A 14,575-nucleotide genomic window follows, 5' to 3' on the forward strand; every position below is an offset into this window, starting at 1 on the left:
ACGGCTTTGAAGCTAGATAATAGAATCATACGTCCAGGAATACCATGTATAGGATGTAAGCTTTCTGCCAATTCTGTGTTATTAAAAATTATATAAGTTTAATCGGTTTTGCTTCTAATGTTAATTTCTCCTTAGACTTTTGCAGTCAGTAAAATACGGTTGTCAACAATCGAATTAACGAGGCATTTCTAAAAATAAATATAATGTAAGATATCAACTCACCAACGTCACTGTTTGTAGTGGAACCAGAATCTTCTTTGTCGGATTGAATTTTTACTTCAACTCTCAGTACCTTGGCTGGAGTTTTTCTGTCAAAGATATCCGAGCCTTCTTGAGTGACCACTGGATTTTCATCATTCGTGAATTCTCTGCAGATTATCAAGTTATACGTGTGAGATTGATATTAGGGTTTTTGAGATATTGGCCACAGTAACACAGCTTAATCCTATATTAATCTGTATGTCAGGTTGTTAGAGTGATATTACTCGTTTTACTTGCTGTCATGCCAAAAAAAAAGACATCGACTTATCAGGTGTACAAAAACACGTTATCCAAGGTTGTAACAGTGTAAACTACTACAGCACTATTACAACTTGATTACGACTGATTGAAATCAGATATTTTACAAACGATTGTTTTTTATTCCTTTTAATCAAATATCAAGATCTTGGAAGGAAATCAGATAGAAAATAACAAAACTTACCGTTTCATTGAAGACGACTTTCCTTGGTGATCCTTCATCAGTGTTTTTTGTTTCTGTTTCAATTCCTCTAAATCGTTCAATATATCTGGATCCGCAACATCGAATGCAGTTTGTCCCTGATAAACAGACAGTAAAAGTATTCAAAATTGCTATTTACATGTGCTCTATTTGTGTCACGCAAAAGTCGTGCGAGAATTTTCTTTGTAATTCTGATACGATCACATAGGATGTGTGAATGAGTTATGCACAGTTAGTTGAATACACAGAACTATGTGAGAAAAAGAAAGAATTATTATCAATGTTTGCTAGGAATAGAGCTGCTAATATAATATCATTAATACGATGGCACAATTGTTATAAGAATGAGCAAAGTTTATCATACTCACAGAATGATTCTTTATATCCATATCACAGAATTTTTCAACAAGCATTTTACAAGCTTCTAATTGACCCCAGTGCGCTGCACCATGCAGGGGAGTCCATCCATCAAGATCTTGCGCATTCACATCACAGGATGCTTGTAAAAGGATGCTAGAAAATATAAAACACTTATAGGGGTGCATATGGTGCGAACTGATCGGAATATGGCGTGTTAGCAAATTTTTATGTGAAAGACTATACAATAAAGCCATTGTTTCTTGTGTCGATGCTGGAATGATAAACTCGTCGCCATCAGCCAATCATGCAACATGACTTTACTAAAATAAAAAGAAACCCTATTTCTCTGTTGCCATTGTCAAAGATTAGACGACCTTATAAATTGCTAACGTGTTTTCATTAGACATTTATGCTGTGTGTGTTTTCACTGAATTTATTATTACACAACGGTGTGTGCCGTCATGTCATAACACCCTGTACAATCTTTTATTACTTAGAATCGTAAACGAAGATTTCCAAATAAAAAAAGTAAAGTTTAATTCAGCTAATATCTTTCCATCGTCAATTATTTTATACATAGCTAGTTCACAATGGTGCACTGATTCGGAACCGTAAGCAATCTCGAATCTATTTTAGGAATTACCTATATAACTATAAGCATAGATCGTCGTTTGCTTACCCTGCAGGGTGCCGGCAAATTAGCTGAAATCAAATTCCCTCATTGTTCCAACAAGAAAAAAAAACAAGTTTGCCTCGTACGTTTCGTTCAAGTTAAACAAACATTGGTCATATTTCTTTTAAATAGTATTCCATCATTCTTTTCGGACGTAGGTAGATACGATACAGAACATTCCTTCTTAAACTTGTCAAATATAAGTACAATTCTAAGATGGCCTCCTAAGATTCAGAATTCACGGATTTGGAACTGAACTCTATACAAGCGTTTTTGTATTATGATCCCTCAGGTTGCAGCTTATGCTAGTTTATTCAATTTATTTATTGAACCTCAATCCAGTTAGATTTTAAGGAAAATCCCTGAGTTATTTGTTTTGAACGAACATGGGTTGTATGTAATTAAATAAGAATATGGTAAGAATCATCAGGGTCAAATACATAGTATCGAGTCACAATCATCTTGTAGAAAAATCTTACAGTAATGATACACTTGTACGAAAAAATGGAGAAAATTCTGATAACGCTATTGCCCTGATTTATACAATTTTTAAAGAAGAGATCGAATTGTCATATCTTACCTCATTACTTTCACATATCCCTTGGCAGCAGCAACGTGAAGTGCGGTAGCTCCTGTCCTAGGATGGACTGCGTCTTTGCCTGGGGCACCGTTACACCAAGCTCTAGCATCGATCATCATTAACCTTGCCTCTTCGCTCCTAGCTTGATCAATATCTATACCTAAAGGACAATCAAGGATGTACCAAAAATCAACTAACTTAAATTCACTGCAATCCAGCATAACATTAGCGGAACTATCCAATGAAATTTACTCATTTCGACATCGTTTGTAAAATCTACTTATTGATTAATCGAATAATTATTCATTAGCAAATTAATAAGATGAGTATAAAATGTCTTTTGTGTACACAATCTCGATTGTTCCAGTCTCGTTGAAGGCAATAGACTGTGTGCAAAAATAAGTTTGCGATCTAAAGCCCCCCTATTTATTTGTAACGGGTTTGGATATTGATTTAAATACAAAAATATGGCGAGCAAAGTATGACAGTGGTACGAACCAGCTTCGTTGATGAACTTGTAAAGCATATCTTCCATTTCGGTGCTCTCTGCAATATCAACGGCTAATTGCCCGTCATTGTTCACAGCTGCTAGGTTGCATCCTTGTTCTATCAGGTATCTAGAAGCCACACATACATTTTGTTACGTCCATGCCTTGTTGATAACTAATGGTAAATTGCATTACATTTTCATATCTAATTGATTCCTGTGAAACCGAATACAATCTATGCATTCACTGTCACTGATTTCTCTGTAACTCTAGGATATGATATATTACATGGAACATTATCCTTTGCGTAGTTATTCCACATTTTTCACAGTCATAAATCTTAAGGCAATTTTTGAAAATGGTCTTTTACCTTTTTTTACCAAGCAACGTTGATAAAAAAAAATAAAAATTCTTTTCTATGTGGATACACTTTCGATATTTCAAAAAAATATCGACGATTAATGTAACACTCAGTCACGTTCACAAAAACGTATTTTATGTGTGAACAATTACTTTGTTGTAAAAACCAATATGTATATTACATTTATTGGCTTTATTTGTATGATACATGTTATACTAGACAATTAAATAAAATTCCTAGGTTATTTCGAAAGAAACGAATTGAAAATTAATTATGTTCAATAATCGTATTATAATTTTATCTGTTAGTTAAACATAATTCGATGTATCCACTCCTAGTTTGGTTGGACTCTAATTATCACAGTGTACTAGTCATATTATTAATCAATCAAGTGGCTCCAAGGTATTGGATATTGTGTAACAATTCCAATCAAACACAAGTAAGCGGATAAGCCCAGGATTTTCTTTTCACGTAGTTTACGGTGTAATCTTTTGCATCAGTTTCAGATGATTCGGATATCAAAAATGACTCGGTCAGTAAGATAGAATTGTCACATGCCCTTAATGGGGTTTGAAAGCTCTGCAACTGCAGGACAGAGGGGACCGGTTCCAGTCGCTGATAAAACGTCGGTTTCATTTCTGTTTTCGGTTATTTTTCATAAACGGGTATCGACAAGTTAGTCAGTTTTTGCACGGACTTTCGTAATATTTTATACTATGCTCTCAGCAATTTTATATTAAAGCCTAACAATTTTGTTCGAAAATAATAGATCAACTTTTCGGCACACCTACCATAAGTATCATCAACCCACAAGAAGTTAACTCTAGCTTTGCGTGTTCTCGTAAACGACATTCAATAATGTCTTCAAATCTTCGCAGCAACAATGTCTTGTATATTAATTAATCGACCACGAAAGTTTAGAGTAGTCTTGACGGCCAGGTATACTTTGGGATTCTATGCCGGTGTTTAAATTGCGACAAGATTTATCGGGTGATAGATGATACAAATGTTATTGGCTTCCCTTTCAGTCACAATGGGATGCTTGGCGCCCCACCTCAAGGATTCCATATCCTAGCATTATCAACGTTTATTTATGACTTAAAATGATAATTGTTACTTCGTATAACTCCAAAAACCCCCGAGTAACAAGTTTCGGCCTGAATCATCGAATTATCATAGTTTTTTCGATTTTGCATCCGCCATATTGGAACCGCCATTTTGGAATTAGAAATGATCGAATTCCGACTTCAGATTCGTGATCAGCGACTCCGAAAACCAGCGAGTGACAATATTCAGGCCATAATATTGAGTTGAAAAATCTGTGACTGAAAGGGTTAAAAGCCATTCTAATGTGCAGCAACAGTACAAATGGGACTAAGGGAAGATGGAAATGCGTAGAGACGTACTTGGCAATTGATATGAATCCGCACGAGGCGGTGGCATGAAGAGGCGTCCATCCTTCGTTATCTCCACGATTGATATCCGCCCCCTGCTCCACCAAAAACTCCACCATATCCAAGTCATCGTCAATGCAGGCCTAAAAAAGACAATTCATACGGTTTTAATAAAATTTAATAAAATATAAGGTTCTACCCCAATGTTGTTCAACATATTTGAGTCGAATTTATAGTCAAAATTGTACAGCGCATTGATAATAACAAGAACATTCCAATCTTTTTATTTATATCTTTAGATGAGTTTTGTCTTTATAATTAACCACCATAGCAATGTGGCTCGACTAACGCGATAAGTTGTCGTTCATCTTTTTTCATCGCTAAGTATTTTTTTAATGTTTTTTTTTTTTTTTGGCTATCTATTTCTTCATCAAGTTCTGTATTTCTCGTTGAATGAAAACTATGCGATTTTATACAGAAAGAAAAACTGCATCATTATTGATTGACCCGCCAAGCCATGTTTCCCGCACATTTATAAAACTGTGCAATACACGTGTTAGATAAATTTGGAATATGTAATATGCGTAGATCCTACAGGTAGGTATTTATTGCTCATATACTACCAACTATGAAAACTATTATGTATACCGGATAATTAACGTCATCTATTATTTCACTTGTATCTATGCTTTCCATTACTCGTTAAACAAATACTCGGCGTCATTTGCATACCTCTTACAAATGATCTTTTCAAGGACTTAATGAACCATGCCAGTTCTCGCATCTCTCAAACCGCTTCGCTACTTTAAATTGTACGTTGTAGATGAAAACAATCAAAAAAAAAAAAAAATTAATAAAAAAAGAAATTAAATCAAAATGTTGGGTCATTCCGTAAAGCCGATCAGTCTTGTCAGTCGGAGTTTCTAGGGCGCTTTTCACTACCCGGTGGTACTGCGGAAATTATTTTTATTCTTTCCATATCTCCAGAGTAATTTGCATTGCCGATTTTATGCACATGATTTTATGAAACAGCATTACGATGATATTTTGCATCATTACTTGAATTCTTAAATGAGAAATGGTTTTTCACCAACAATATCGGTGGACCGCGAATGTTTTGGTAAAAAGCAATTCTACAAATGTTGTAATACAAGAATATATGTACAAACACAGGACATAACCCAAGCTGTGAGGTAAAATGTATAATGGAATCCGTAAAGTAAAAACAGGTCAAGGTACTTATAAGATAAAAAAATTATCATTCTCCGTGTGAATTTTGGCATAAATAGTAAACTGTAAAAACACTTTGTACAGCCACGTAGAGTTGAACGATACCTGAATTCGCGTCTATAATATACAAAATCCTACGCAAGGCGATCCAAAAGAGACATTCAGCTCGTATTAACCTATTGGTCAAATGTCGTAGTTCTTAAATAGCTTCGAGCTACTCAGTCGGCTACACTCCGTTCATCAAGAACGTCTGCACCGCTTAGAAATTTTGCCTCGATGCCAGCACAACTCCCGCGGTTATGTTATACACGAGTCCAAGATGAGACTCTCCGTTAGAAACGTGCAATTTAACGCATTACGAGCAACTGCGTTACCTACTTATACCACCGATTCTACGGTGTACAAATGCATGCTAGACCAATTCGGGGCATGATTTTTTATCAAAAAAGTTCAAAACTATAACGATGAAAACCTTAAAGATGCAGCATCGGTACAGTTATTGTATAACGGAGTACCCCTGCTGATAGAATGGATGTAGGTGCATAATACCTTTCGTCCTTCCTCTTTTATCGCTTCAATTTTAGTAACTACCCAAGTCGGGAAGTCGGAAAGTCGGTAGAACGACGTTTCAACACTTTCGAACGGTATATTTAAATTTTTATAACCCGAGCAATCGTTATTAATTTCCTGTATAAATGTACCTACATACGCATACACGAAAGACGTACCTATAGAAATAAATCTTATTTCGAACGTAGTATTTTTTAATATAAAATCCATAGGTGTGACGAAATCAGTTATATTTCATGAGTTCAAACACTGTACTTACAATTAGTGCCGTACGACGACCACCGCTAACGTGGTTTTCATGCAGAGTGCATCATATGATGAACGCATCGAGTGACATATGCTAAAATGCATATTTTCCTTAATAGCAAAAAACCGTAACTTCCCCCTGTAATTGCTACATGTATTCGAAATCAGTGCGTGCATTTTAGAAGTCGGACGAAAAACGGAAGTATGTTGACAGAAAAAAACACAGGTCGCTCTAATGAGAAAAAGTAACCTTCTCCCAGGCTAGTTCTCGATTTTTTTTTACGATTTAGGATTTACAACATAGGGGCTTTGTAAAGATAGATGGGGTATTAGGGTTCCAATATTTTTTCATAGTACGGACCAAATAGAGCAAAATTAGATACCTACAGCTAAAGTGTCCATTATTTTGGCCGTTTTGGAATTTTATCAATTTTACCCGAAATATAAGATATGTTATGATAAAAAAAAAAAAAATATTCCCTATGAATATAAAAATTTTCGGATAATATTAACACGTGCCGGGGGACGATTGAAATGTTGAATGTAATACATATTGAAATCGATGTTTTTTAATTTGTTTTTTTTTTTAATAAGCTAAAATGGATTGAAAAAATTAATTTGATACTTGAAAACAATGTTTATATTTCCAAATTAATGTAGGAACAAAATAATTTGGGATGAACGAACGTATTTCATGGATAACGATACTTAATTAAACCGTAAAAATTATACTGTTGTGAAATATAAAAGAGTTTTGAGATTCAATGTATTATTTTTTTTTTGTTCCTATGTTAATCAGCAAATTGATTTTTTCAGTCCATTTTGGTTCATGAAAAGAACAGTAACTGGCAACTGCTTTAGGGCATACTTAGGGGAAACCTTCAGTTTTAGAGTGCTTATAGGAGACTAAAAAAAAAAGGGTACTTTAGGGAAATAAGGGATCCACTGTGTAACCTGAGATTGCTAACGTTCTTTTGGTAGCTCCAGAATGTAAAAAAGGTCCGGTTTTGCTGTACCTAACATTCTATTACTTGCTGACCCGGTTATCCACAATTTTTTTTCTCCTTCCGACGCACTACATAAGAAATATTTACATAAGAAAAGGGTTCAGCTAGAGAACAAAATCAGAAGTGCAACTTGAAAGATAAGAAATAATTAATTTCATGAGGTTGAAGTTGGTAACGTTACTTTAAGCGATGCATGTTTAGGAAAATCGTTACTTCACAACCTGAGGATTGTATGAAATTCAGCATTCAGCTAGTCAATCATAACAAAGAAAACATGTTCATATTTTGAAAAGCCAAACTCCTTGGAATTCGGTCTAAAATTATACAACGGTTTATTTCATAATGTTTCGTTACGTTAACGTTACTAACTTCAACATGGTTCAATTTCCGTACTTTTCACAATCTTGCCATTGTTTTCTATAAACTTTACTTCTCGACATGAATCATAATATTAAAAATGCGTAATCTTGTCACTTTGATCCCATTTAGACTTCTTCCAGCTCAAATTGTTCATTTTTTCACTTGTAACGCGAACAACTTCTGGATTCACGGTAAGAAAAACCACGTTTAAAAACTTTTGCGTTATAACATGAAGAAAAAAAACTTCCAATTTTAAAAATGAATGCCGGGAAAATTTTTCAACAGACACGCCGAGTGTACCTAATCGGATAATATCTGCACGATGTTGAAGTTAGTAACGAAACATTGTATTTAGAACCGCTATTTCAAAATTTTCGTAACAACTTTGAAGGCGTTGATTTTCAAAAATCTGAATATACATACAACGATGTAACAAATTGTCTAAATAGCAGCGCCGCGCTGTCATAATTTACCAGATATTTTACCGATTTGTTTAATACGCAACACCCTGTATATATTTACGCAAAGCATAATATTTACTATACAAGAGTAGGTACAAAAATATTCTCAACGTAATTATATATTTTCTGACTTTGCAGGCTTACAAATTTCAACGATACGCATCGCAATAGTAACCTGGACGACTTTAGTTTTGATTTTTATTTATTTATTTATTTGAACATGGACGGTACGTTAATCGAGCATACGTAGAATACTACAAGTATCTAGATATTATTTCCCACACCCGTAAAAAAAATATTACACAGGAATCGATCGTTTATCATGAGGCTGAAGTTAATAAGATTATTTTAATGATTCGTGTTTCGAAAAACCCGTTATTTCGTAATTAACGGAAATTCTGAATGCAATAAATTATAATGAGGCAAAATTAATTCATATTTTCAAAACTTAGCCACCTCAAAGTCACTAAAAAATTGCATAATAGTGACTTTTTATTTTCCTCTCCAATGTTTCGTTACGCTCAACGTTACTAACTTCAGACTCATCGTATATATCCGCTATACGTATAATGCCTCCTTTTGATTTCGCGCGTCATTTTGTGAGGCGCAAGTTTTGTAACAAACAAACGCACCGATTCGAAATTGAAGTCTGACGTCACTGCCTGTTGCGTAAGTTAAATGGTTATATACATAGGCTCCATGTTGCGTCTATTCTATACATACATATGTGTATATATATATATATATTACGTTATATTAGGATGATACTATTTTAGGCTCTAGTTTTCAACTTACTCCTCTTACCGTATAATGCTTTTGATAAAAATTTCTATTATTCAATTTCAAATTTATGATCCAAAAGAGAAACTTGAAGAAAAAAAAAAAAAAATAATCATAAAGAGTACGACTATTTTTCAACGTGAACTGTATAAACGTTTTTGTTTGTACCTACGTCTGATTCACCGCGTTTACAAAAAGTACAAGCATTTCTTACTAACCGAACATTCCTATCCCATACCATTAATCAAATTTAAGCATATAATATTGGAGCGCGTATGCATGTCTACGAAATGGGGGGAAAAAAAAATTCCCTAGAATTTTGGAGGGTTCGTGTAAAAAATTGTGAAAATAAACCGTAGATTGAAAAAAAATTATCTCTAACGGGTTTTTAATACACAAGCTGTCGTTATCTGCATTCCAAATCTTTCCCAATTGTTTGATAATTTTTCTTCTCTATGATTTAACGCCACCAAATGACGATGTACCGGTGAACATTATATGTTCTCTATAGAGTGATGATTACTAGGACGTCGAAAATTGCCAAGTCTAACAAATATTTAAAAAATCGATAATTTATACGAATCCAAGGTATATTTTCAGTAGTATTAGGAAAAAATCTTAGGAATTCCTGATGCGATATTTTATACGACTGTATATGCAGTATTATTCGTTATTGAATATCATCATTATCAACATCATCGATCCATAGCTGCATAACAGATCGCGTCAGGCATTCTCAAGATTTTTTCCAATTTGTACTGACAATATTGTATATACCTTGAATTGATATTCATTTTGGATAAAAAAAAAAACATATTTGTAATTATACTTAGAGAAAGACAATAACTTATCAGTGTTATTCAAATGAAAAATAAAACGCGCGTACCATTTCTAATTGAGAACTTCTCTCCACTACTTATTATAGTAGTCGATCTGATAGGGAGGAAATTGCGACGAGTGAAATTTTTTTCAATCTATGAGGTTGAAGTTAGTAACGTTACCGTAACGATGAATGTTTAGGAAAAATCGTTACTTCGCAGCTTTCAGATTGTATAAAATTTAATCAACATCAACAAACTAAACCTAGTCATATTTTGTAAAGACAAATCCGTGAGAGTCACTCTAAAATTTTACAAAATTTATTACGATTTACGTAATATTAGAAAATTTTAAAGCTGCAAGATAACGATTTTTTTAAACATGCAGCGTTGCAGTAACGCTAGTAACTTCAACCTCGTGCAAATTTAGAGAGTACAATGTAAATATGGAATGTGAAATATTGTATTAGATGAAGACTTGCAGTGAAACTTGGCAACGTTCTGCATTCACTACTGCCAACTTGAAAATTGCGAAAATAAAGGTAATATCACAGGTTGTAACAAATCGTTGTTCATTAATTGTTGTTCTTTGCAAAATTGTGGATGAAAAAATGTATAGCTCGTATAATAAAAGCACGAGAAGTGAGAAGGAAAAAAATGAATCGATCTTAACAACAGATAGTAACAGACGAATGTGTACTTGCGATATCCTGAAATTTGTTGATGAAGACATATTAAACTTTTCTACATTTCAAGTTACGATCCACGAACTCAGGAATACGTAAAAGCATACGCAAAACGCATCATTATATGAATATTTATTAAGCTTTTAATTCGGGCCGGTTTTTTTTTTGCAGCTTTTTATTTATCAAACTACTTTTTTGCCAACAACTCTCGAGTTTTTTGGTTCCACGTGGTACCAGAAATATTATTAAGACTAAAAAAACAAAATACAAACTTTCTTTATTTATTTATTGCAAAAATAGCACATGTTAACAAATGGTCGAAATTCGTACTTTTCCGGGAAAAAAAGAATTTTCTGCTAATTTAGCACAAAAAATCCAAACGCCAATTTTTACACATACTTAATATACACCAAAAAACATCTTTCTTCTTGTTGTTTTTGTTTGTCCGCCATATTAGATCCGCCATTTTGAATTTTCGAATTTCGAGTTCAGATTCGTAATCTGCGAGCCCAAAAGGCCATGATGCATGCAAAATTTCAAGTGAATCGCATATAAGGAAAAATGTATGCACGAAAGTGTTAATTTTGAAAGAATGTTGTGAAAATAAACGATTTCTAAGGGAATTTTTATAAAGGGAAAACAATGAGTATCCAGCGAATATCGATTAGTTGAAGTCAGTTGTTCGCAGTTTTCGGAACGAATTCCGGTGTACTTTATAATACATGTTTCGCAAGAGGGCCAAACTCTCTGTCTAATCTTAGTGTAACGTTACGCCGGTTGCCGGTCGTCACTACCAACACTTTACTGTCAGTTATACTCGTGCTTGAACGTGTATCCGTATCGCTGAACGGAAAGCGTAAACGGTTCATATTCGTTGCTGCGCCAATTGGCAGCGCGTTGAAATAGTTTGCATATTGCAATTCAAGTTTGAGTATTACTTGCCAGTCGAAGATAAAAAGAAAAAATATGAAAGGGGTTTGTTGATGATGAATAATAATGACCGCGAACAATGGATGAGTGAGTGAGGCTGCGATTTGGACCGTGCCAAAACAGCGGATTCGTAAATTATTTCTTCCTGTTCTTTCTCTGTCATTGCCAACAAGAAGTTGATCCGCAAAAATCTTTGGGGTGATAAGAACATTGAAATGCAGGTCAAGATAGCTCTTGAACACAGTAACAAAAGAACGATGACTATACCAGCGATAAATGAAGAGCGAAAGAAAGTTACGGATACCGTTGCGCACTTCGTTGGATAGCAAAGGAAATATCACGAATTTTATCAGGCTGAAGTTTGTAACGTTATTGTAATGATGGATTTTGGGAAAAGTCGTTATTTTGCAAATTTAGGATTACTTGAAATTTAGCAAACTGTCAATACAGTACGAACAAACTCTGATTTTGTAAATTCAAATTCTTACGAGGCTGAAGTTAAGTAACGTTACCGTATCGAAATGTTGAAACGAAAATTACGGTTTTGCACCTTACGAATAACTCAAGTAACAAAATAATGAATTTTTGTAAAGATTCATCATTAGAATAACGTTACAAACTTCAGCCTGATAAATTCTTCAGCTAATCTAAAGGTGCAAATAGTGATTTTTGTTTCAACGTTTCGATACGTCAACGTTGCTAACTTCAGTCTCGTCGAATTCAAGTGTTTTCACATTGATGGACATGGACGTTGGACGATACTTTGGTTTATTCCTTGTTAATAACGCGACAAAATGGAGGAATCACCGTAATTTTCAAGATTATTGGTGCAATTTTATTAGACAAGGGTAACGTATCATAAAACATTTGAATTACGAGATTGAAGTGAGTAACGTTATAGTAACGAAACAGTGAGGGAAAAATCACTATTTTCTTCATTTTAAAATGATTTTGAGGGAACTAAAATCTCAAAATATAAGAGTGTTTTGTGTTATTAAGAATTACTGAATTTCAGGCAATTCAAAAATCGCCAAATAACGGTTTTTCCTCAGTATGAATCGTTACTATAACCTTACTAACTTCAATATAATTACCTAATTAGACTAACGCGACTCCTAGCATTAGAATACAATCCATAGAAAGTGAATGACGAATATAGATATTTAAATGGTTCAATTTGCGATAAAACATTAAGGATAGGAACTTATACAGTGTGAAAGTTATGGACCGAACATTACACTAGGATATTATTGTAAATAATAATGTACCGTTTAATGGTGAAATCGTGAAACTATAAGAATACAATTTGGAAGATTGCTTTCAACAACAGTGAAAAGCTCAGTTTTATTAGCTAAATATTATATCTTTATCCGAAAAAGCGGAACCCGAAAAATTTTCAGTAAAGCCAATCAGATTTTGTCTTCTCTAATTGAGAGAATTTTCAGAAACTACATGAAAGAAAAAGAAAAACGAATAATCATGAGGCTGAAATTAGTAACGTTATTGTAATGATAAAGGTTTTGTATAATCGTTATTTCACAGTAGCAGAAATGTCTGAAATTTAGTAAATCATAGTAAGGCAAAATGTATTCATATTTTGAAAACTTAAATACTTCTAAGTCCCCATAAACTTGCAAAATGGTAATTTTTCCCCCCAATGTCTCGTTACATTAACGTTACTAACTTCAGCCTCGTGAATAATCGATAGCTAAACGAGCAATTCTCTTATCAAGAAGAAACGCAGTATAGTTAAATGGTGTGATTCTAATATTGCCTTGTTACGGATTTTAAAGTTTTGATAATTCAGTTAATATGAAGAAAAGCGGGTCGGCAGCGATTAAATAAAATTACGTAGAAAATTTCACGTACATATATTTTAACGATAATCTGATGAGAAAATAACGAGCAAACGCATGCAACAATGATTAAATAGCAGGAGAGTAGAACAAGATATTGTATGAAAATGATAGGAAAAAGCGTTGCATCAGTTTCTTTAATACACGGAATAGTCAGTCACTATGGCACTCCGATAATAGTTAAAGACCCCGAAATTTATGAACTTTGAAAAATGTGTACGCGTACATTACTGAGTTTTCTGCATTGATGAAACCAAATACCGAGCCCTAATTTCTAACTCCTCTGAGACGATATTTAGCTCCATTAACTGACACAATAGAAAGTGAATTGATATGCCCATTAGAACCAGGAAAATAAATTTTCAAAATAATTAACCTTGAGGAAGCAGAAATTTAGCAAGGTTGGGACAAGTGTATTCTCATATCATTGTTTCGCTGTGCAATATCTTGGATTTTACAGCTCCGTGTACGTTTTTCTTTCATAAGCGCAGTCACCTTTTATTCGATTCTGGATGCTCAAATAATTGTAAAATTTGTCTGAGTACCACTGGAGGGAATTGCGACGTAGATATATGTTTGCAGAACAAACCTCTTTTCAATATCATTCGGTTTAACATCTCACAATCAATTCGATTTACCAGGTACTTCCCACAAGGGTATTGGTTGAGACCTGGTACAATTACAAGGAGTTTGCACTTTCGGTAATGTATCTTCTCCAATGGATAGTGTATTGTGTTAGAGAAACAAGCATGTTTTTACTTTGAATTACAATATATCATTAATATATTATGTTATTTGGCATGTTCTTCAACTGGCCATTACAAAGTTTGACGGAATAACTAATTCGCTGTTCTTAGTCTGTACGATATCGTGCATGTATATATCATGGACATAAGTTGCTCCAACTCAAATTTATCTATATGCATGAATATCAATCAATATTTCTATCACGCCAGCAAATGTTTCGTTACCATTATTACGAGATACGGTAGTTGGCATATATTATTTTCAGGTCGACTCGCAAATGACTCGATGAATAGGTCGACTAATACAT

At 34.0% G+C, this 14,575-nt stretch overlaps 1 protein-coding gene across 6 annotated transcripts in view; it reads right to left on the minus strand.

Moving 5' to 3' along the window:
• LOC107227024 (protein phosphatase 1 regulatory subunit 12A) overlaps positions 1-14,575 on the minus strand; it is a 46,809-nt gene that overhangs the window by 30,080 nt on the left and 2,154 nt on the right. For all 6 annotated transcript variants that reach the window (XM_015668072.2, XM_015668063.2, XM_015668056.2 and 3 more), the window contains exons 2-7: positions 4,590-4,720; positions 2,833-2,951; positions 2,335-2,494; positions 1,090-1,234; positions 704-819; positions 223-368 (exon numbers count right to left, since the gene is read on the minus strand). In XM_015668072.2, coding sequence (XP_015523558.1) covers positions 223-368; positions 704-819; positions 1,090-1,234; positions 2,335-2,494; positions 2,833-2,951; positions 4,590-4,720 — 817 coding nt within the window. The remainder of the gene's footprint in view (positions 1-222; positions 369-703; positions 820-1,089; positions 1,235-2,334; positions 2,495-2,832; positions 2,952-4,589; positions 4,721-14,575) is intronic.

The sequence above is a fragment of the Neodiprion lecontei genome, chromosome 2 (genome assembly GCF_021901455.1).
Source record: "Neodiprion lecontei isolate iyNeoLeco1 chromosome 2, iyNeoLeco1.1, whole genome shotgun sequence".
Lineage (NCBI taxonomy): Eukaryota > Metazoa > Arthropoda > Insecta > Hymenoptera > Diprionidae > Neodiprion > Neodiprion lecontei.